We start from the raw sequence: 24,386 nt of genomic DNA, 5'->3' as shown, positions 1-24,386 counted from the left end.
AAATTTGGCAGGTTATGAAAGTTTGAACACATTTCTGTAGTTTTTATGTTTTATTACAGTTTTACTAATGAAGGTGAGCTGGCCTTTAAGCTGTGGGTCGAACGTCTTATCTTAAACTGATACAAATGAATCTTAAAGGGATACTGTCATGGAAAACCATGTTTTTTTTCAAAACGCATCAGTTAATAGAATTCTGCACTGAAATCCAATTCTCAAAAGAGCAAACAGATTTTTTTATATTTAATTTTGAAATGTGACATGGGGCTAGAAATATTGTCAGTTTCCCAGCTGCCCCAGTCATGTGACTTGTACCTGCACTTTAGGATGGAACTACTTTCTGGCAGGCTATTTCTCCTACTTAATGTTACTGAATCAGTCTCAGTGGGGCTTGACTAATACTATTGAGTGTTGTTCTTGGCTCTACCAGGCAGCTATTATCTTGTGCTAGGGAGCTGCTATCTGGTTACCTTCCCATTGTTCTGTTGTTAGGCTGCTGGGGGGGGAGGGGGATTATATTACTTCAGTTTGCAGTACAGCAGTAAAGAGTGACTGAAGTTTATCAGAGCACAAGTCACATGACTGGGGGCAACTGGGAAACTGACAATATGTCTAACCCAATGTCAAATTTCAAAATTGAATATAAAAAAATCTGTTTGCTCTTTTGAGAAATGGATTTCAGTGCAGAATTCTGCTGGAGCAGCACTATTAACTGATGCATTTTGAAAAAAACATGTTTTCCCATGACAGTATCCCTTTAAGTATGTATTCTGGGCTCTCTTCCAGCAGCCAATTAAATTAGAAACATTGTATCTTTTTTGGCTGTTCAGTGCAGAGAAATCAAGACTTTCCAGTACAAATGAGGAACTGCAGGTTGAGGTGTCAAAAGAGGGACTGTCCCACTCAAAACAGGACAGTTGGGAGGTATGTGGCCCATGGTACCATGGATAGCAATCCTGACCTCAGCATGTGCAAGGATATTCACAATGGAGCACAGGCCAGCTCAATCAAACATTTTCCAACATGTTTACCAGCACTTTACAGAAATCCTCTGCCCCAAATGAAGCTTACAATCTAAGCCCTATCAGATTCACACACACACTATAGTAAATTTTATCAGGAGTCAATTAACCTGTGTGTATTTTTGAAGCGAGGGACGAAACATAATGGAAAAAATACTAATTCCTTGCAGATAAATACCCTGGCTGAAACTGAAACTAGGACCTCAATTGTTGCGGGGCATCCATGCTACTGTGCTGCACACTAACATCTGTGGCTATGCATAAGGGAAAAGTGTATGCAGTGTGTGCCAAGTGCATCACAAGATAAGGGTTATGGAATGGGTAATCCTGATCGGCAAAGGCTTTACTTGCCTTTTGCAAAAGGTATATTCTGTGCATGCAAGTAAATTACTGATGATAAATTAAATAAAATTCATATAATACACAAAAGCCATGAATATCATGTAAATTATATCCTTATAAACTAGGGATGCACCGAATCCAGGATTCGGATTCGGCCGAAACCTTCTGCCAGGCCGAACTGAATCCTAATACTAATTTGCATTTGCAAATTAGGGGCGGGGAGGGAAATCGTGTGACTTTTTTTTCATAAAACAAGGAAGTAAAAAATGTTTTCCCCTTCCCACCCCTAATTTGCATATTCGGTTCAGTATTCGGACGAATCTTTAGAGAAGGGATTCGGTGCATCCCTATTATAAATGTCATCAGCTATAAACGGTGAGTAGTGTTGTCATTTGTCACGTGACTCACTAAAACTTGTGCATTATAATAAATAAAGTACCCCTTGTTGGATATTAGAAGTAACCTCTGAGTTCCATGACCTGTATATGGTCATGGAACTCCTCAGTGACCTTATATTTTACAATAGGGGGTACTTTATTATAATATATATATATATATATATATATATATATATATATATATATATATATATATATATATATATATATATATATATATATATATATATATATATATATATATATATATATATATAGCCCAACTGCATCATTATTCAAGTTCTGCTACAGCCTAGATGGCTGCCTCTTCCAGGAATGGGAGCACATTTTCCTTCTCAATACCAATGCTGCGCTCACAGGTAAAAGGCCATACCACGTTCCCTGCCTTGATATTACCCATATTACCTATGTACTGTGTGTGTGTAGTTGGATGGATGTGTGGCTGTTGCTATGCAAAGAAGCAGCTGGCAGTTAGTGTAGGAGTGTGGCTGTGTAAGTGACTGCAGGAATGAAATACTGGCAGAGAGAATGTGTGAGCGAATGAATGGGTGCCAGTGTACAGGCAGGCTGATGATGTGTTGCTGGCTCTCTTCATTATATATATATATATATATATATATATATATATATATATATATATATATATATATATATATATATATATATATATATATATATATATATATATATATATATATACATATACGTATATATACATATATATACACATATACACACACACATATACACACATACACACACAGTGACCCCCCCCCTTGAACCAGGCTGCACCCCATCTGTACAGAGCAAAAAAACCAGCTCCACAGCTAAACATACATAAAATCTGGGATTTGTCCTGAGTCCACATTTCCAGTGTAGAAAAATGTATGCGGTGGGTAGAAAGCCAGAAACCTGTGCCATTAGTCTAATAGCAGCACAACTATGCCAAAGATCTATTTAAAGGTACTGAAACATTAAACATAAACATGTGCCTATATCACCCCCAGAGCCCTGTTTCTTGGTGATAATTTATTTCAGAATTTCATATTTCAAGTAGGGATGCACCGAATCCACTATTTGGGATTCGGAGGAATCCCTGAATCCTTGGTAAAAGATTCAGCCGAATACCGAAACAACTCCTAATTTGCATATGCAAATTAGGGGCATGAAAGGAAAAAGTGGAAAAAATTCTTCTTTTGTGACAAAGTCACATGATTTCCCTACAAACGCAAATTAGGATTTGGATTTGGTTCGGCCAGGCACAAGGATTCGGGCGAATCCGAATCCTGCTGAAAAAGGAAGAATCCTGGATTCTGTCCATCCCTAATTTCAAGCATTACAGATTTACAGTCCCCAAAATCTTTGGTATAATGGGGTGCAGCTGGGTAGGTTGGCGTTGTGGCTAGGATTGGTTAAGTGGTTTTTTTTTTTTTTTTAATAGTTGGGGCCCCATTCTACTTAGTTGGCAAAGGTCAAGATAACTGCCCCCCCCCCGGCTCTGTGGATTTTGGATAGAGACCCTGTGCATAGGTGCCAGGTATATTTGCCATGTGTTAGAGGAGGTGCCATATTTCTTTTTGGTGATACCATCTTGGAAAATGCAGACTGTTGTAGCATGTTAGCCATATATCAAAAACAAAGAATATTAGTAGTAGTAGGGGATACCTTTTATTAGATTAAAAATCGTCAAGAATGGTACCCCCACCCGCGCCATCTCCAATTTTAATAATGGTTTCCTCCTTGCGGGGCACACAACCATTATCTATGGATCTGTCACCCTTGTATGAGATTGGTTAATATCCCAGACTGGCAAGAATTATAAGGCACTACTGTATGGGGTGCAAACTACAACTCCCAGCATCCTCCAGCAAGCTAGAGACTAGGCTTAGTATGGTATTGAGCTGCTCTCCCTAGTTTCAGGTTGGTGCTTTTGTACGAATGATCCTCGGAACGATCAACATACGACACATGAAATCAATGCATCTATGGCCAGCTTTAGATGATGGCTGCTGCGCACAAGCACACTAAAGCAGAACATCAGAGGAAAAACAATGATTTGCTTGCAGTAAATGAAACATGAGTATGGCAACTCCACCACAGGGTTTATTATAGTTTGGCACACAGTGTGACACTCAAGAGTGATGTCCTAATTATAAAGAAAAAAAAAATAAAACACCTGCCAAAAAGGAATTCAATATAAATCCATTCTTCTGACCCCTCCTTACACACGGAGCACTGTCAGTCTATACCACCAGGGGGCACTAAGTGACTTCTGATCCCCCAGACAAAGGGAAAATAAATAAAAAGAGTAGAAGAAAGAGGAATAACAGATGTAGCTAGTTGCCTAGCATTTAATTAAAGCCTAGTGCCCAGGTGCCTCTCTCACCCACTGGTTACCTGGAGGGCACAGATCTCTCCCCTCCCCCGCTACAAACCCATTTGCTGGGTGTGACCCATTCCTATCGTGGTGTCTGGGAGTTTCAGCTCAGTAGATCGTGTGACTGTGACTCAGCGTCTGAGAAAGGAAAACAACTGCACAACAACAAAACCCACATCAAACTGCGGCATGACACTACATACGCAACGTATCCCAACAACTGCAAAACTTCACTGCTCTCCATACACTTTATCAGCACCAAAAATACTTGAATTGGGCCGGCCCCAAGAATTGGGGCCCCTGCAGCAGTAACAGTTCTGTACACATCGTGAATACAAAGAAGCTGCAGTTCGGACAATCACCTTGGCAGTTCCAGATCATACAAATTAAAGGGATACTGTCATGGGAAAGCATGTTTTTTTTCAAAACGCATAATAGTGCTGCTCCAGCAGAATTCTGTGCCGAGATCGGTTTCTTAAAAGAGCAAACAGATTTTTTTATATTAAATTTTGAAATCTGACATGGGGCTAGACATATTGTCAGTTTCCCAGCTGCCCCCGGTCATGTGACTTGAGCTCTGATAAACTTCAGTGACACTTTACTGCAAGTTGGAGTGATATCACCCCCCTTCCCCAGTGGCGGAACTACCGTGGGAGCAGGGGGTGCGAGCGAGCCAGAGCCCGCACCCCCTCAAGGCCCCCCGGCAGCCTGCGCGCCATTGACAATGTGGGCCGTGCGGAGGGGGCGGGGCCCAGCTGCGCGTCACACACCAGGGCCCGCCCCCCCTCTAGGATCGCTACTGCCCTTCCCAACTAAATACTATATCTGTACACAGATCAATACTACATTACCAATAGTAAACACCAACAGCGATCACTAGGGGGTGCCAATTTGTTAGGCACCAACCAGTGATTAAAATCGCAAACTCCAGACCCCGGTCCAGTACTGCTTTTTAAAAAAATCTGCACCATCTTGGAACACTATTCTATTAAGTATAATAGAATTCTCAAGTTTCAGAATGTGAAACTCACCAGTTGTAGGAAGAGGTCCAGGTGCACCGCCCCGGAACCTTCAGCTAAGGGAGCGGACAACCGTGTAGTAATGGAGCAGGCACTTCAAGGACCAATCTTCCAGACAGACTTGTAAAAAATTGAGACGTTTATTCGGTACATAAGGATACATACAGCCTTATGCGTTTCGTATACAGACAATTAATCATAGGCTGTGTCTGTAAGAAACGAAACGCTGTATACTTATGTACCGAATAAACTTATGAATAATTTGCAAATCTGACTATAAAATTGGTCTTTGAAGTGCCTGCTCCATTACTACACTATTCTATTGTGTTGTGCTGTCATCTTCTTAACCATTGGTCTGGGCTGTGCCCGTGTGCAATACAGCTTTTTGCATCTAGATTATGATTTTGCCCTCCAGAGAATTTTTGAGGAGCACTGGGGACACGCAGCTAGCAGGCAGTGCGGGTGCTAGGATCACACGGATTAGGGGTGCAGCCTAGGGGCGGCCGGCAAGGAAGTCCTGACCTGACTGCCCAGGACACCCCAGGCCCGGATTTGTGGTGAGGCCACAAAGGCCCGGGCCTAGGGCAGCAAAATTTTAGGTGCAGCATGCTGCCCAGCTGCATTCCTAAGGAGCAATGGTGGAAGCTCTGGTGCTCTCTGGTGCTTGTGTGCGAGCTTGCACGCACAGGGGGCTAAGAGCATGCAAAGACAGGCGGGCACTAGGACCACACTGCCTCGGGGGGGCCACTTGAGGAAATCCGGCCCTGCCCAGGGTCAGACGAGAAGACGACGGCATGTCACTCACAAAAATGGCATCCCAGGGTGGTACTAGGTGGAACCTGGACTAAAACGAGATATAATGCCAGGAGTCAGGGCAGGGTTATATATGATAATGAGGAGCACCATCTTGTCCCCTATATCGGTCAGGGTTAGTGTTCATTCAGTCTGTATGTTTAGCATATACATCATTCTATTGTACAGTGTTTCAGTACATGTTGCTGCTTTATAGATAATGATTAATAATCCTAACACTGGAATTCTTGCAATGATAGCCATATACACGGGATAATGCACCCTCTACTGGAAATAAAAGGGATATTTATATTTATTTATATATTGGAAGTCACCAGGGTGCTCTGTAAAAATACAAAAGTGCTGAGCAACAGGCTGGGTTGTTCACAGGTGTAACATTCCAGAGAGGCCATGCACTTTGGCTGCAGCTTTCTACTGCTTCTCCAAATAAAATAATTAAGCAAAGCCATTGGATCAGCCTTTTTATCTTTTAAAGGGAAAGGTAAGTCACAGTTGCAAGGAAAACGATGGGCTTGTAATATTTGTGTGCGTGCTTTGTTGCATTAGACCAAGTTGCTGCATCTCATTCTCATCTAATGGTGCGCATAGACACAAGCAGCACTCCCACACAAAGGCGTTTGCAGGCAACTTGGGTAAGGACCACATATAGATTGTGACTATGCTAAAACCAGTCAGTAGCACATCAGCTTTAGTTCTAGTGCAGTAGAGGAGCTCAGACATATGGCCAGCACACACAAATAAATAAGCAGATTTGCACAAGTTATGCCATAGTGCTGATAGTAATTCTCTTGCACCTGTAATTAAGCTCTTGGACAGCTCCTTTAGAGCAATGGAACATTGGGGGCTATTCAAAGTGTTTTCTGGCTCAAGCTTCATGGATGGGTGACAATATCACAATCAGCCTCAATTCATTCCTCTAGGTATTGGCAGAAACCCCTTACAGATAAGGGGATTATTGCTAATACATGTTAAGCAATCACTTCCTGACCTGCAAGTGCAGCCAGGAGCCCAGGCAATTCCTATAGGATTGAATGGATTGCAATTATAAATGGATTATCATCCGACTACCAAGCTGGAAAACACTTGGGGACAAAATGCTTGAAATTGCTCCATGTGCTATTAACCTTATAGAACTATGGGCTGCAGCGGGAAAGAAGAATGTTCTTCAAAATCAACCGATCTCATTCTGGAACCTGCAGTTATGGTAAAGGAATAGACAGAGAGAGACGATAGATAGATCGATAGATCGATAGATCGATAGATCGATCAGTGATCCCCAACCAGTAGCTCGTGAGCAACATGTTGCTCTCCAACCCCTTGGATGTTGCTTCCAGTGGCCTCAAAGCAGGTGCTTATTTTTGAATTCCAGGCTTGGAGGCAAGTTTTGGTTGTATTAAAACCAGGTGCACTGCCAAACAGAGCCTCATGTAGGTTGACAATCCACATAGGGGCTACCAAATGGCCAATAACAGCCCTTATTTGGCACCCAAGAACATTTTTCATGCTAGCGTTGCTCTCCATCTCCTTTTACTTCTGAATGTTGCTCACGGGTTCAAAAGGTTGGGAATCCCTGAGATAGATACATACAGATAGATAGATACAGACAGATAGATAGATAGATAGATACAGATAGATAGATACAGACAGATAGATAGATAGATAGATACAGATAGATAGATAGATAGATAGATAGATAGATAGATAGATAGATAGACATTGAGAGATATAGATAGATGATAGATAGATAGATAGATAGACATTGAGAGATATAGATAGATGATAGATAGATAGATAGATAGATAGATAGATAGATAGAGATGTATAGACATTGAGAGAAGATAGATAAAAGATAGATAGATAGAGAGAGACAATAGATAAATAGAAACAAACCCTCATTTTCACACTGCCCCCCCCTCCATAAGATCCTGCTTTGCAGATTTACCAATGTCTTTAAATAAAAATAGGGAAAGGCTGTATTAACGCAACAAGGAAATGCGTGGGGGTAATGGGTGTAGTTAACCCCTTGTGATGAATACTTTGTACTGCAGACATGAGTTTCGAATGAGGAGGAGGCGGCAACAGAAAGAACCAGCAGCCCCGTTTTTCTCCCAGCCGTTTGAACACAAAACTCCATTGAAACACCTACACTGCTTCTCTGATATCTGCACTCATAGAAACTTCTACTCTGCAACTTTGTTTCCTGTCGTGTTTTACATTTCAAAGGTCCAAATGGCAACAAGACTCAGTGGGCCCCTCCTGAGTACAAATAAATATGCTTTGTGGCCTTAGACAACAGGCTGAGAGACCCTCACGTTCAATAAATATATAGTGAAGTACCAGCTCCAAAGTGAACTCTCGTCAAATAGAAACAACCAGTTACAGAAAAATTGAGGTTGCTAGGGCAAGTGGCCCTAGCAACCTAGGGCATAACATAACAAGCAACTGCAGATCTCTATTTCCAAATTGAGGACAGACTGTGATATCAATTCTCGGGGCTGGTTCTGAGGGGATGTGCGAAGTGCAAAAAATGTCTGGTTTTTAGCACTTTGCACACTGCCTCACAGGTCGCATATTATGTATGGGAACTGCCTCTTTAAAGGAGAACTAAAACCTAAAAACGAATATTGCTAAAAATGCCATATTTTATATACTGAACTTATTGCACCAGCCTAAAGTTTCAGCTTGTCAACAGCAGTAACAATTCAGGACTTCAAACTTGTCACAGGGGGTCACCATCTTGGAAAGTGTCTGTGACACTCACATGCTCAGTGGGCTCTGAGCAGCTGTTGAGAAGCTAAGCTTAGGGGTTGTCGCAAATTATCCAGCAGAAAATGAGGTTGGTCTGTAATATAAGCAGATGCTACAGGGCTGATTATTAAATTCTGATGCTAATTGCACTGGTTTATCTGCTGCCATGTAGTAATTATGTGTATTAATTACTAATCAGCCTTATATTGTGACATTTCTATTCTATGTGTACTTTATATTGTGAGTGGGTCCCTAAGCTCAGTAAGTAACAGCAGCACAGAGCATGTGCAGTGAATCAGCAGAAAAGATGGAGAGCTACTGGGGCATCTTTGGAGACACAGATCTTTACTGCTAAAGGGCTGTGATTTCCTTGGGCTGGTACAGAAGCACAATGCTTAAGGGGTTATTAACTAAACCCCGAATGCAAAAATAATGAAAAAGTTGTGATTTTTTTTTATTTTTATAAAATCAGGATGGGAAAGTCCGACTCTGAAAATCCAGCATCTCAGACCTGTCGAGGTTGCAAGTCAATGGGAGAAGTCCCAATGATTTTTTTTGATGTGTGCTGGGAGTTTTCGGGTGAAAAATCAGAGAAAATCTTGAAAATCGTATGAAAAAAAATCCGAAAAAATTGTGAAAATCTAATTTTTCTTCCCCCCCCCCGCAAAGCTAATTTTCAGGAAAATGTAATAATAAATAAGCGTAAAAAACGCCACTGGAGATAACATTGAGATAAATAATCCCCATAATGTACAACATTTCTAGCTACTTCTTTAGTGAGGCTATAGTTCTCCTTTAAAACTCAACAGCCTTATAATATCTTGTTCTGTTGAACAGGAAGTGGAAAATGTACAAGGAAAATCTGCTTCCTCTGGGGAACATTTCCTTTTTCCCCAGCGATTATTATCGCTAACCTCAGACCCCGGGGTCTTGCTTTCAAGTCTCTATGATGCAGTTGTGCAAAAACGTTGGCATTCAGTATATACGTCATGAATATGATCTAAGGCACACGTGCACCGCCAGCCCGCAAACAAAATGGCAGAGCAGCATTCTGTACAATAGAACTTCACTTCACGCGAAGAGAAGGAGAGTGACGCTGTCTCTTTAAATAAAATTAAAAAAAAAACCTACTAAGCCAATAGAAAGGAAGCATCATTTCCCTGGCCTGTAACTAACTGCACAAAGCACTGAGATAATAGAGACTCTGATAATTGAGGCTTCACTAATACTAATTACAGCAATGTCAGAACGAGGGGTGGAAGAGAGGGGAGGCGCTATTCCCTTTCAGGCTCTTTTTTTTTTTTTTAAACCAGAACACGTCGCCCCGGGTTACCTGTTGCTGAGAAACGAGTATATTACTAAAGATCGGAAGACAACTTCATGAACCCTTTCCCTGCCATGGAGACACATTAATAAACTAGTCTAGAAGAGAAGTCCAGTAAATGACTCCATATCCTCCGGGCAAAGATCATTAATCTCCCGCTCTCCAGGATCCTTGTATCCCCCGGCAACCAATGGCATTCAGGGAATGCTGGGAGAATACAGAGAGGAACGGGCTGAAGAGCACTGCAAAGCGGTGACCTGACAGCAGAGCTCAACATAATGGTCAATAAGATTCATATTTAGAATTCAATAAAAAAGCCCAGGAATAAAAAAAAAAAAGGTTCCACCCAAAACAAGCGCAAGAAAAGGCAATTCTAAGCAACTTTACGATATAATGAAACTTTTCAGTGGTTGTCAAGTTACTTGTAAATGTAATTGCTACTGAAAGCAGCGTCTGTCTGTCTGTTTCTATTCTTTGCACCCCTGGCTCTGACTCCTGAAACAATGTAGCTACATTGTGCACATTAAAAGGGTGGTTCACCTTTATGTAATCTTTTAGTATGTAATAGAATGGCCAATTCTAAGCAACTTTGCAATTTGTCTTCATTATTGATTTTTTTATAGTTTTATAATTATTTGCTTTTTTCTTCTGACTCTTTCGAGCTTTGAGATGGGGGTCAGTGACCCCATCTAAGCAAATGCTCTGTAAGGCTACACTTATTATTACTGCTACTTTTTATTGCTCATCTTTCTAGCAAGACCCTCTCCTATTCATAGTCCAGTCTCTTATTCAAATGCATGGTTGCTAGAGTAATTTGGACCCTAGCAACCATTATACCAGGTTTATAATACAAATTGAAGAGCTGCTGAATAAAAAGCTAAATAACTCAAAAACCTTAAATAATAAAAAATTAAAACCAATTGCAGATCGTCTCCGAATATCCCTCTCTACATCATACTAAAGGTTAACTCAAAGGTGAACAACCCCTTTAACTGATGTGGAGGACCAACCTGCTACATTGGAACATCTGGAACAGCAAAAGATACATATATACAGATTTATTCATTATCTAGAAACCCATTAACCAGAAAGCTCCAAATCCATCTTTCATAGACTCATTTTAATCTAATAATTCATAATTTAAAATATGATATCCTTTTTCCTTGTAATAAGTAGAGAGAACCGTGTACTTGATCCAAACAAATATATAATTCATCCTTATTAGAGGCAAAACAATTATTTTGAGTTTAATTGTTTAAATTATTATTATTTATTTTTTAGAGAGAACTAAGGAGAACCACAGTATGGAAAGACCCCTAATCCAGAAAGCCCCAGGGCCTGAGCATTCTGGATAACAGGTGCCATAGCAGTATTGTTTTAAACGGTTATAGGATCTGTAATCTGGAAACCTGGTATCCAGAAAGCTCCGAATGACGGAAAGGCTGTCTCTCATAGACTCCATTTTATCTCATTAATCCAAATTTTTAAAAATAATTTCCTATGTAATAATAAAACAGTACCTTGTATTTATCCCAACTAAGATATAATTAATCCTATTGGGTATATTTAATGTCTACATAATTTTCTAGTAGACTTAAAATGGTATGAAGATCCAAATTATGGAAAGATCCATTATCCGGAAATCCCATTTTTACTTTCTTTAATGAAAAAGAAACCTATCTCCAATATACTTTAATTTAAAAATGTGTACCGTTTTTATAAGAAACCTGACTGTATGCAGTGAAATTCTCCCTTCATTTACTGCTGTGGATAGGAATTGTCAGACGGTCCCTAACTGCTGAGCAGGGAAACAATCATACTTATGAACAGCAGGGGGAGCCCCCCACCTTACTTCCCAGCCATGCAGAACTCAAGCAGCTTTGTTTATGACGATCCCTAAGCAGCCCAGACCACACTGAGCATGTGCACAGTCTTAGTCTTGCAAAGATGTTTAATAAAGTTACAAGATGGTGACCCCCTGTAGCCAACTTTGAAAGCATAAATCATTTGTTTGATTAGACTTGTGGTGCAGTAAGTTCATGTTTATATTTAGTGTACAAAATACAGCATTTCTAGCCTTATTCTATTTTAGACTTTACATGCCCTTTAAAGGGGTGGTTCACCTTTCAGTTAATTTTTAGTATGTTATAGAATGGCCAATTCTAAGCAACTCATCATTATATATTTGTTATAGTTTTTACATTATTTGTCTTTTTCTTCAGATTCTTTCGAGCTTTCAAATAGGGCTCACTGACCCCCATCTAAAAACAAATGCTTCCTAAAGCTACAAATGTAGTTACTGCTACTTTTTATTACTCATCTTTCTATTTAGGTCTTCTCCTATTCATATTCCTGTCTCTTATTCAAATCAATGCGAATAGTCGAATTTGACAGTTTTGACCATAAAAAATTCTAATTCGATTTTTCAATTCAACCTTTAATAAATCTGCCCGTTAGTGTAGACTGGGAAGAGCAGACTCCATGAAAAGCTCGTCTGGACACGAGGTGGGGTGGGGGGGAAGAGGGCTCATATTTGGATCAAGTTCTCACGCCAAGGCCTGTCCGGAGCAGCTGAAACACTGCCAGGAACAAGTACAATCACAAAGTCCCAGCAGGCATTCCAACAGCAATGAAGGGAACACCACTAGGACTGCCTGCCAACTTCTGCCTATATAAACTGTCAGAAATATGTGCACAAATCAGCACCGGAAAAGACATGATCATTTGGGCAGGGCCCTCTTTACCTCTTAGGTGGTTTTTGAATGTAAAACTGTGTGTTCAGCGTATAGACCCATGTATTGTACATTGCTGCAGAATGTTGGTACTTTATAGATACATGTTAAAAAGAATACGAATATTTTTAGTAAAAGAGGATCATAAGATCGAAGAACCATAAAATATGAATCAAGCAAAGTATATCTATAATTGTAATAAATAAGGGCTATGTGAATTGGGTAGAAGAAGTTTGACGAGCACTCCATTCACCCGTTGAATTAAAAGAAGTAAATGTTTATTATCAACATATTAAAAGCACGCGTTTCGTATCCACCGATACGTAGTCACGGTGCTTTAATTAGCGGTGTTCACTTTTGTTAATTTTAAGTGAACGGAACCAGATTTAGCACTAATAATTTTTATATATAAACCTATGTGAATTGGGGTGTTCATAAACACACCAGTTTACAATATATAGACAAAAATTGGGACTTGATCCCCAATCATACGCCCATAAGTATCCCAATATGATAAATATTCAAAACATAAAGATGTAGGATACATCTTACAGACACTACTGAGAAAACATATATTTAATCACCATACTGGGTCTCCTGGCTTTGGACAATTGGGATATAGCTGCACAAAACATCTACGGGGATTACAAATTCAATCACATCTGCTATTGCTGAATTTACAGTCACATTGGATAACTTTGAGCCACCACGTCAATTACAATTTTGACTTAACAAACCATCAGGCCTTTGTATTTTGGGATTAAAATCCTTTCCTTCTTTGAGGAGAAAGAATTGTTCTAACATTTTATATATGTTGTTTGCTTTTGATTGCGCATGACTAATATGATTATAATGCACATCATATAATAACAGGTAGACTTGCCCTTTACCGTGCACAGATTGAATACTAGTGGGTAAATATTGGTTTTCATGTGCTTTCCCTGCATCCGATTTATCTTAATCGGGTGATGGGGCTTAGCATCTAAAGGAGAGGGATCCCTCCCTCCCATATGTAGCACCATTTGCTTTTAATTTGGTTTTAACTTATTATAGCATGGCATGGTTGTGAATAAATATTGCCTTTTAGCCTACATCTTTATGTTTCGAATATTTATCATATTGGGATACTTATGGGCGTATGATTGGGGATCAAGTCAAGATCAAGTCAAGATCAAGATCCCGTCATTTGGGACAGACAGAAGGGCTGAGAGAGGCTTTAAGCACCCTACAACAACTGCAACAGAGTTACATGACATCACTGCCATGACATCACTACAGAGCCTCATCATTTCCAGTACCATTTGGTATCGGAAATCCATTTCATCCAATGATGTAATTTGTTTAGCTATCTTCTTTGACACCATTGATTGGAAGGCAGATAGCGCCTGCGACTTTGCAGTGGTCAGTGAAGTTACAACGTAACCATAGGTGTATTTACCATAAAGGCACTAGTGTGCCCATGATTTAAGGGGGTGGCCTTTGGATGCCTTAAAAAAAATTTTTAAAAAAAAGGTATAAACCCCAATCTCCCTGCTGCCAGATACTTTCCTAATACGTCAAGCAAATCCGTCAGCAGGCGCGTGGAAGAAGTGACATCACACTGGTTGCGCCACATGTCACCTCCGCTTACGTCACGCAGAAGGATGCTCACAGGTCTGGCATCCAACCGAAGGAAAAATGGCAGAAACTCACAGACCCCACAAACAGGCTTCTAAAAAGACTGAGAATTTTATTTTAGGCCACAAAGGAAATGATACATAGCCTTGCGCGTTTCGTGTCTGTGGGCACTTAATAATAGGCTATGATGAAGTGCCTACAGGCACAAAACACGTTAGGCTATGTATTTCCTTTGTGGCCTTACATTAAAATTCTCAGTCTTTTTACAAGCCTGTTTATGGGATATGCGAGTGTCTGCCATTTTTTTTTTTTTTTTTGGTTGGATACCTCCACCTAGAGCTGTAGGTGTGGGGCATGAGCACCCGGACCCCACGTACAACTGTTGAGACTATCAACTTGATGGCTTAACACTGGGACTTTTTTCTTTAACTGCTCACAGGTCTGGTGCCTAGAGCAGAACTAGACTCAAATATGATATTGAGTATAGCCTCATTTACAACCACAGTGAAGTGCCATTTTGAGGGGCTAATCTCCACTCTTTACACTGCAGTGTTTTCTCCCCAGAATTTCAGTGTAATTGCAGCTGCTCGACCAGGCTGCCTCTGCTGTTACTGCATGCATTAACTAATTGGGTGCAATTTGTTTAGCGTGGGGATTATGTAACTTCTGGCATGCTAATGTACACAACATTAAAAACAGTATTTGTGTGTAATTCACTTGACACAAGTCTGCAGCAGCTGTTGGCGAAACTCGTAGTGGGGAAACTGGAACCCATCTTTGCATTAGGGATAGTTCTAGGATTCCACTTACAGTTGAAAAAGAGGCTTAAAGGAGAAGGAAAGCAACAGAGGCATTTACTGCCTCTGCAATAGTGCAAGCTAGAATGCTATATTTATTCTGTAGAATGTTTTGCCATACCTGAGTAATAAGCTCTAGAAGTTCTCTGTTGGTTTAGGATAGCAGCTGCAGTATTAGCTTGGTGTGACATCACTTCCTGCCGGAGTCTCTCCCTGCTCACTTATAGCTCTGGGCTCAGATTACAGCAGAGAAGGGAGTGGGGGGGGGAGAGGAGCAAACTGAGCATGCTCACGCCTGGGGCAAGGAGAATTAAGCTGAAAACAGGAAGTCTGATACAGAAGCCCATGTGTACACAATAGAAGGAAAGAAATGCTGTGTTTCTTTAGACAGGCGAATCAGAGCAGCATTACTTTGAGGGTTTACTGGTATATTTAGGTGGACCTTTCTGATAAGGCTTACTTAGTTTTACCTTTCCTTCTCCTTTATAGTGTTTTATATGTGCCACTGGCACCAGAGCTTGAACTCTTGTTATACCCAGGGCCTTCTATGCGAGGGGACGGCTGCAGGTACAGTTACATATAATGTTATTAGCACACAGAGTCGATGCAGTGCTGTGATGAACTCAATCACAAAGAGGGGTCATGGATGTAGATCTAGTCAGTATTCCTTCTTATTCCAAGAATATCCCAAGGATGTAAGACTCTCGATTCAGAATATAAAAAACACACTGCAACAAACAGGAAGCTCAGCCCACATACAAACAGCGGGCTATTGTGCAGCTTGCCGTGTACAGGCTCATGCCTTCATTTGGATCATACAAGAACAAGGGTCATGCATTGACATCCATAGTGTGCAGGTCAACATACAAATACACAACCCTCTCCTGCTATGCATCATGGGGGAAATGCCATTTATTGGGGTCCTTGAGAAAGGACCGAAACGTCTGACTTCTTGCACAATGTGCTCATAATGAAGACATTCAATTTTTTTTCAAAAAAGGGTGAGTCAATCATATAATAGTTTTGTATTATTTGACTTGGCTGTGCACCCCACTATACAAGATTTTTTGCATTTGAGTGCAGGCACCTGTATGTATGTAGGCAGACACCTGGAGTTGAACATGATCAAACATGTCATATAAGCAGGGGGGGAAAAAAAATCCAACTATTGGGGTGCTGGCTGCAATATCTACAGTGGAACCTCAATTTTACATCCCCTGATTTTAAGTTTTCCCTTATTTTACATTGTTGTTTTGTGGTCCCACCTATAAATTATGCAGAATACATTTCCCTGATTTTACATTTTCCTGAGTTTAACACAATTTTTTTCTGGTCCCCTGAAAAATGTAAAACGGGGGTTCTACAGAGGTAACCGTTTCATTAGGCAGAGATCCCCACAAATGCAGATCTCCCGCATGGCACTTTCACAGGTTGCAAATGCGGAGCATTTAAAGGAGAACTAAACCCTAAAAATGAATTTGGATAAAAATTACATATTTTATACATTGAATGTATTGCACCAGCTTAATGTTTCAGTATCTCAATAGCAGCAATGATCCAGAATTTCAAACTTGTCACAGGGGGTCTTGACACTCACATGCTCAGTGGGCTCAGTGGGCTCTGAGCAGGTGTTGAGAAGCTAAGCTTAGGGGTCGTCAAGCAGAAAATGAGGTTTGTCTGTAATATAAGCTCAGGCTACAGGGCTGATTATTAAATTCTGATTCTAGTGGCACTGGTTTCTGTGCTGCCATGTAGTAATTATCTGTATTAATTACTAATCAGCCTTATATTGTGACATTTCTATTCTATATGTACTGTATATTGTGAGTGGGTCCCTAAGCTCAGTAAGTGACAGCAGCACAGAGCATGTGCAGTGAATCAGCAGAAAAGAAGATGGGGAGCTACTGGGGCATCTTTGGAGACACAGATCTTCACTGTTAAAGGGCTGTGGTTGTTTTGGGCTGGTACAGAAGCACAAAACCTAATGTACAACATTTCTAGCCTAGATAAGCTTTAGTTCTCCTTTAAGCAGATGGCAGTCGAGGAGCTCATTCAGGCAACATCTAGTCATCTCTACAAAGCTGTGGCATTATATTTAGCAAACTCAGACAGGCCGTCCACAACACCTACTCACATGTACAACATACACACAAATTATGCAAAAAGGCAGGGACAGGAAAGACACACATTGTAAGTTAGTATACCGGCTGCTATGGAAGGTGTAGGTGTATTTACATACTGAGCACCCTAAGGCGAGGCTACAAGTTAACAGCTCATTTTAAATGTAAACCAACTGGGTTTTTTGTGTACAGACCACCATCTGGACTATAACCAATGGGCTTGCATAGACAGCAAATTGCTCATACATCCTACATACTGACTGCAAGTGACACCAGTCAGCTCCCATACTCACTGTCAGTTGAAATCTGTCACCTCATCCCTCTTGCTGCCTGCTAGTTGGAATACACCAAAACTCCCAGTCATCTCCCATGTAGACTATCACTTCCATTGCACCTATTTATACCACATGCAGACTGCTTCCCACATGAAGAATACCAGAATATGTAGTGCTCAGTTGTCATAAATGCAAAGTGCCATATATAAAATGGCATGGTAGCATACATGGCAATTGTAAGTTACTGAGCAGCCAGCTGACACACAGACTGCCAGATAGAGAATCACTAGGCGATGCGACTAACAGAAGGGACATACCTTTCTGGTACAATTGCAGAATCCCCCCCAGTGAATCCTCATTTAGTACAAACCAGATTGGCAGTAGTAGAATCCCTAAATGCCTAAAATGTCTACTGCCAGCTGCAGAATACACAACTGCTGTACATGCCTGCAGCCATTTATGTAAACAGCATTCACAGCATTCCAATGCCAGGACATTCATTCACTGTACAATAATGGGCCAGGAGTATCCTTCACACACATGCGGGAAAGATCATCCATGCATAAGAAGGCACAGAACCAAATAAAAAGATCGTGAAAGATCAGTATTTAAAGGGGAACTCCATAAAAACATAAAAGTAAACATAATTTCAAGCCACTTTGCAATATACATCAATTAAAAAATATGCAGACTTTTCCTAACTTTTAATGGTTTGGAACATTTCCCTAAGCCTAGCCCCCTGCTCTCCTGCTGATCTCTCTGACTACTTTGCTGAGCTGTCTGACTACTGTTACTTTGTATCAACAGCCATCTGTCCTCAGCCTGCATCCTCAAAACCCCACAATTCCCTGCACACATGATTTCAATAAGGAATAGAACATCACAGTGCAATGCATTGTGGGTTATGTAGTTCCTGCATGCTGTCTGTAAGCTGTGGATAAGTTGTTACAATTTGTAACATCAGTGTTTAGTCCCTCCTTCCCTGCCAGGATTTCAAATGATGCAGAAAGAGAAGAACTGTTAAACAGCTGGATTACAGCATAGAAAACGGCATTTATTCATACTTTTTGAAGAAAAAGGTAACTGTGATGGGTATTATTATTTCTGTGTTATGTGGGAAAGCCAGTGTTCCCCCTAATATGTCCCATAACAGTATAAAGCAAGTTAAAATAACTATGTCAAATCTGACTAAGATAGGAACGTGTCCCTGCAACTACACCAGCATGTATAAATATATATATTATTATATATATCGATATATATAGATATATCTATATATCTATATATAGATATATCTATATATCTATATATAGATATATCTATATATCTATATATAGATATATCTATATATCTATATATAGATATATCTATATATCTATATATAGATATATCTATATATCTATATATAGATATATCTATATATCTATATATAGATATAATCTATATATCTATATATAGATATATCTATATATCTATATATAGATATATCTATATATCTATATATAGATATATCTATATATCTATATAGAGATATATATATATATATATATATATCTATATCTATATATATATATATATAGATATCTATATCTATCTATATCTATATCTATATATATAGATATAGATAGATATAGATAGATATAGAATCTGCTATGAAGGCTTTTTAATGGGGGTTAAAATCCAACTTCCATGTACAGATCTAGAAGACATACCAGGGCTCATTTATCAACACTGGGCAAATTTGCACCTGGGCAGTAACCCATAGCAACCAATCAGTGATTAGATTTTTCAGTCAGCTGCATGTTGAACACTGAAAGCAGTAATCTGATTAGTTACCATGGGTTACTGCTCAGGATCAAATTTGCCCAATGTTTATAAATGAGCCCCACTGTAACAATATGAGTTCAGAAATGTACAGCTACATGCTTTAAACTTCTGAAAGCACCAGCCATTTTTTAAGGGATTCTGTCATGATTTTTATGATGTAGTTTAGACTGCAAATAATTCCCTCTATAATATAAAATTTAATTCCTGAACCAGCAAGTGTATTTTTTTTTTAATCATAATATTGGTGTGTAGGCAGCCATCTCAGGTCATTTTGCCTGGGCAGGTGCTTTCAGAAAGAGCCAGCACTTTAGGATGGAACTGCTTTCTGGCAGGCTGTTGTTTCTCCTACTCAATGTAACTGAATGTGTCACAGTGGGAGTTGGATTTTACTGAGTGCTGTTCTTATATCTACCAGGCAGCTGTTATCTTGTGTTAGGGAGCTGATATCTGGTTATCTTCCCATTGTTCTGTTGTTAGGCTGCTGTGGGGGGGAAAGGGAGGGAGGTGATATCACTCCAACTTGCAGTACAGCAGTAAAGAGTGACTAAAGTTTATCAGAGCACAAGTCACATGACTGGGGGCAGCTGGGAAACTGACATTATGTCTAGCCCCATGTCAGATTTCAAATATTAATATAAAAAATCTGTTTTTCAAAAGAGCAAAAAGATTTTTTAATAATATAAAAAAATCTTTTTGCTCTTTTGAAAAACAGATTTCAGCGCAGAATTCTGCTGGAGCAGCACTATTAACTAATGCGTTTTGAAACAAAAATGCTCTTGTCCCATGACAGTATACCTTTAACACACAGTGAAGAAGTGAGCACATAATTTCTTACCTGTGCCTGGTCTCCCCATGATAATCTCCTTCTTGGGAACAGGGTGGCTTGAATAGTCAGTGGGCACAATCACTGGGAGGAGTGCGGCAGGAGATGGATGGAAGGCTACAGGCTGGAATGGTGAAGAAATGCTGAAGACAGTTGGAGGGTGTTCAGTGGATGCAGCTGAGGTGCACGTTACAGGTTCTCCTGAGCTCTGTTGTCCTGTGGGTAAAGTCCGTGCTGCACTCTGCATTTGTGTGGCGTTTATGGGGACAGGAATTTGAAGTTGGGTCTTAGATGGATGATCTTTACTGCAGACTTTACTTATTCGACGTGGGCTGCTGCTACCTGAGGCTGCCCCTCCAATATTCCTGGAGGTGCCATCTGACAGCTTTTCAACAAACTTAGATGGGAGAGGCACGTCTGGGTTGCGCACAATGACAGGAGAATCTCTCTGTACTGCAGGTACCCTGCGCACTGAGGGGCTGGGATCAGAGGTCAAGCCAGCAGGGGGAGACACAAGCTGAGACGGGGAGGCCTGTTGAGAGCGGGAAAATATGGGAGCTGGTGAGACGGAACGAAATCCAGCTGGAGTAGAAGGGTTAGGTGTGTGAGACACTGAGTCAACTCCGGAATCCATACTGTCACTTTTCTGAAAATCTGCAGCAGAGCTGACACTGCCATGGTGAGAATCTGGTTTTCTCTTACTGGGACTCATGGGTACTGTGAAAGTAAGGTTGGTCTGGAATGAGGGGAGGATACCCACAGCCTGTCTCTCCCTATGGTGAGCATGATGAAGCATTTCTGGAGTCAGAACGGTTCCTCCTTTAGGGGTGCTGGCACTAACATGCCGGCTCCGGGCTCGTTGAATGACAGGTGAAGCATTAATGGGGCTGAAGTTGGCCGGCCGGAAACCAAAGAGGGGGGAAGGAGAGGGAGATGGTGTTGGTGAAAATGGGGACTGGGTTGAAACAGGAGAAAAAGATGGGGTTCCTGAGCGAGAGCTCCCAAGAGAAACCAACATATTGGCAGCTTCACATTCGTCAAAGTCAAATCTAGAGAGGTCAGTAGGGGCCACCAGACGTGGCCGGGAATCTGTGCGAATACTACTGACTTCACTATCCCTTGAGGTATCGTCCCACTCAAACTCAGCACTTCCCTCCCGGCCTACCCTGCCCTCAGACATACCCTCCATCTCCTTGGTACGCATGGATAAATGTCGAGAACAGTAGCCTCTGCGCTGAGATTCCTTCATACAGCTATCCCTGGAGCACAGTCTTCTCCATTGTTTGCCATTGAATTTTTTCCGAATTCCATTGGGAGTACATACCACGTCTCCCTTCTTATACTTCTGCTGTGCAGCAGTCAGAGGTGTTCGAGAACGGGACCCGGGAGTGCTGCATTTATCCAGAGACACGCTGCTGCAGCTGCTGCGACTGCCTGCATCCGGACTTAACAATGGAGAAGGCTGCTCTGGCAGATGTCCTAGCATTATTCCAAATGCTGGAGATTTCGGTGGGGAAAGAATTCGTTGCTGAATCGAAGACAGCTTCTCTTCACTTACTGGCATGCTGAAGCTTATCTTTGATACTTCTGCATCCTCCAAGTGCTTCTGTTCTGTGCCACGTGGGGAAACAGGCAACTCAATGGAGCTCCCTGATGGCTGGTCCAAGGGCAAAGCTGTTGCAAATCTTCCAGTTGCCTGTTGCTTCTTCTCCTCTGCAATTTGAGGTGTCGCAAGGACAGATTCTTTACACCAAGGGGAGCACAAGAGTCGAATGCAAGAATGGGGGACTAAACGGTATTCACGCTCCCTCCTACCAGGGCTTGGCTGAATACAAACCTTGTAAGACAGTGGATTCTGGGCAATCTCAACCACAATGCCCTCCCGGAACACTGTATCATCAGGGCACATGCAGAAACACACTGGCATGCCCACCTCCACCTCACCTGGTTGAGGGATCTTATCTAAAAGAACTAAATGCTGAGTGATATCCACAAATGTAAGAGACTGCTCCCCTGGGAACTGAACACCAACTTGATTCTGGCGGAATTGCTTCACCTGGCAGAGCTGGAAACTGTCCTCTCTCCTAACCAGGATCCTTTGTGGCCTTAGGTGATGAAAGCCAGGATCTGTACCAGGACCAAATGAGGGGGCAATATCTATGTGAGTCTTCTCAGTTTCTTCTTCCAATTCTGCAGAGTGCTCACTGGCAGTATCTGTGGAGGAGGACCTGACTGAATGGCACCTCTCCTCTGATACTATGACACTGCTCACTGGCTGCTCCCCACTGCAGTCATGTAGAGTAGCAGGGCCCTCGCTGCTACTGGACGAATCCTCTTGCCCTTCCTGAGAACCATGGCCTTCAATGTATTTCTTTTTTGGGGCCTTCGATTTGAAAGTGGCGGTTTTTCGGCTTGAAGGCATTTCCCACCGCGCAAGATCATATGATATTTTGTTGACAGTTTGGCCATCGCTGGATGCCTCAATGTTGGGTTCTGATTTTACTGTATGTGGCAAGCCTTTCTCCTCCTCCATCCCTGTCATTTGATCTGCAGACTGAGCTGCCTTTTCCTGATCTGTCACCTGAGATTCTGTTACCTCTTGCTCTGTAGGTTCCATTTTTAAAAGCATATTCTTTGGGTCCACGTGTGCCAGGGGTTGTCCAGAGTCTTCATCTGCCTCCTCTTCCATTTCTTCCTCTGCAGCTTCCTCTTCTTGCTCTTCTTCCTCCTCCTGTCTCCCGTCTTCCATCTTCCTCCTCAGTTTCTTGCTACGAGAAGAATTTGAGGCTTTACTGTGTGCGGTGCTGGTAGCTTTCTTTACAGATTTCATTTTGTAGCCTGTCTTTCAGAAGGACAGCACCTGCTGAAAACAAAAAAGAAATAATTATAAGTGTATTAATTGAAAAGAACACAGGAAGGCATTTAACCCTTATCAAATAAGAAAAATAGGCCCTTTTGCACATATCAATGATACCCACAACACCTGGGTCAGAGCAGTAAGACTGTGTTAACAAATCCTTCTTTAAATTTACAACAAATATGGGTTATTTATTAAAGTGCGAAAAATTTGAGTTTTTTTTACTATAAAATCTGAATTTTTAGTGGAAAAAAAAACACACATTTTTCGGGATTTATTATAACCCAAGGATGTAAAAAAGTCGGAATCAGAAAATCCAGCATCTCAGACCTGCAGAGGTTGTATATAAGTCAATGTAAGAAGTCCCGAAGATGTGCTGATCTCTGCTGGGTTTCGTGCAATAATCAGTAGATTTTGTGGTTTTCTGCGTTTTTTTCCCGCACAGGAAATTTTCGTGAAAATGTATTAATAAATAAGGAGAAATAGCCCATGTGGATTTGGTTGGAGAATATGTCGGAAAATAATGAGATAAATTCGGATTTTGTTAAATAACTCCCATAAAGTGATTTCCCCATATTTTAAGTAGAACTTTTGTAAATGCAACATTCACGGGGAAGTGCTAAGAGTATGTCAAAATGGCGAGATTATCACCTTCAAACCTGCCTGTTCATATGTTCAAGCAATAAAAGCACCCGTGTGCTTCTCGAATCACTACCAAACCTTTTGCCTTAGGTTTCTGCTGAAGGCAAGAGAATAGCAGTTTGCTTTTGTAGGAGGATATTTTTACTTTAAAAATGTTTTTAAAAATGTACAGAAGCCATTCAAATGTGTCTTTCTTTTTTTTTTTTAAAGTTTTTATTTTTGCATTTTAGATTAACACAAAACAGCGAATTAAAGAGAAGAAAGCAGGAAAAGAAAGAAGGAAGAAGAAGTGGAGCAGGGAGAGGAGAAGGATGTTCATACAGTTATACATCACATGTCAAAGTCGATTATGTTAAATGACAATAGTCGTATTGTTCTCGTCATGAAATGATACCCAAGTGCCCCAAACTGCATCAAACTTCTGCGGGCAACCTCTGGCAAGATATGTCAGTTTTTGGTTAGACAAAGAGTTATTTATAAGACTTCGCCAGAAGTTTAGCGATGGTGGGCCAGTAGCTTTCCAGTTTAGGAGAATGGCCTTCTTTGCGTAATAAAGAAGTTGAAGATAACACAGTCTAATGTGGTTATTGATGTCCATGTCTTCTTCAACTCCGAGAAGGCATATCAGGGGCGATAGAATTCTTGGTAAATCAAGG

At 40.9% G+C, this 24,386-nt stretch overlaps 1 protein-coding gene across 13 annotated transcripts in view; it reads right to left on the bottom strand.

Annotated features, from left to right (window-relative positions):
* LOC108697765 (protein capicua homolog) overlaps positions 1 to 24,386 on the bottom strand; it is a 96,415-nt gene that overhangs the window by 57,898 nt on the left and 14,131 nt on the right. For 11 of the 13 annotated variants that reach the window (XM_018228119.2, XM_041571573.1, XM_041571572.1 and 8 more), the window contains exon 2: positions 20,244 to 23,094. In XM_018228119.2, the coding sequence (XP_018083608.1) occupies positions 20,244 to 23,061 (2,818 nt within the window). In that variant the 5' untranslated portion in view covers positions 23,062 to 23,094. The remainder of the gene's footprint in view (positions 1 to 20,243; positions 23,095 to 24,386) is intronic. The other 2 variants (XM_018228122.2, XM_018228121.2) reach the window with 1 other exon arrangement.

Source organism: Xenopus laevis, chromosome 7S, assembly GCF_017654675.1.
Source record: "Xenopus laevis strain J_2021 chromosome 7S, Xenopus_laevis_v10.1, whole genome shotgun sequence".
Taxonomy (NCBI): domain Eukaryota; kingdom Metazoa; phylum Chordata; class Amphibia; order Anura; family Pipidae; genus Xenopus; species Xenopus laevis.
The sequence above is the reverse complement of the archived record's forward strand: the minus strand, read 5'-3'. Positions and strand labels throughout refer to the sequence as shown.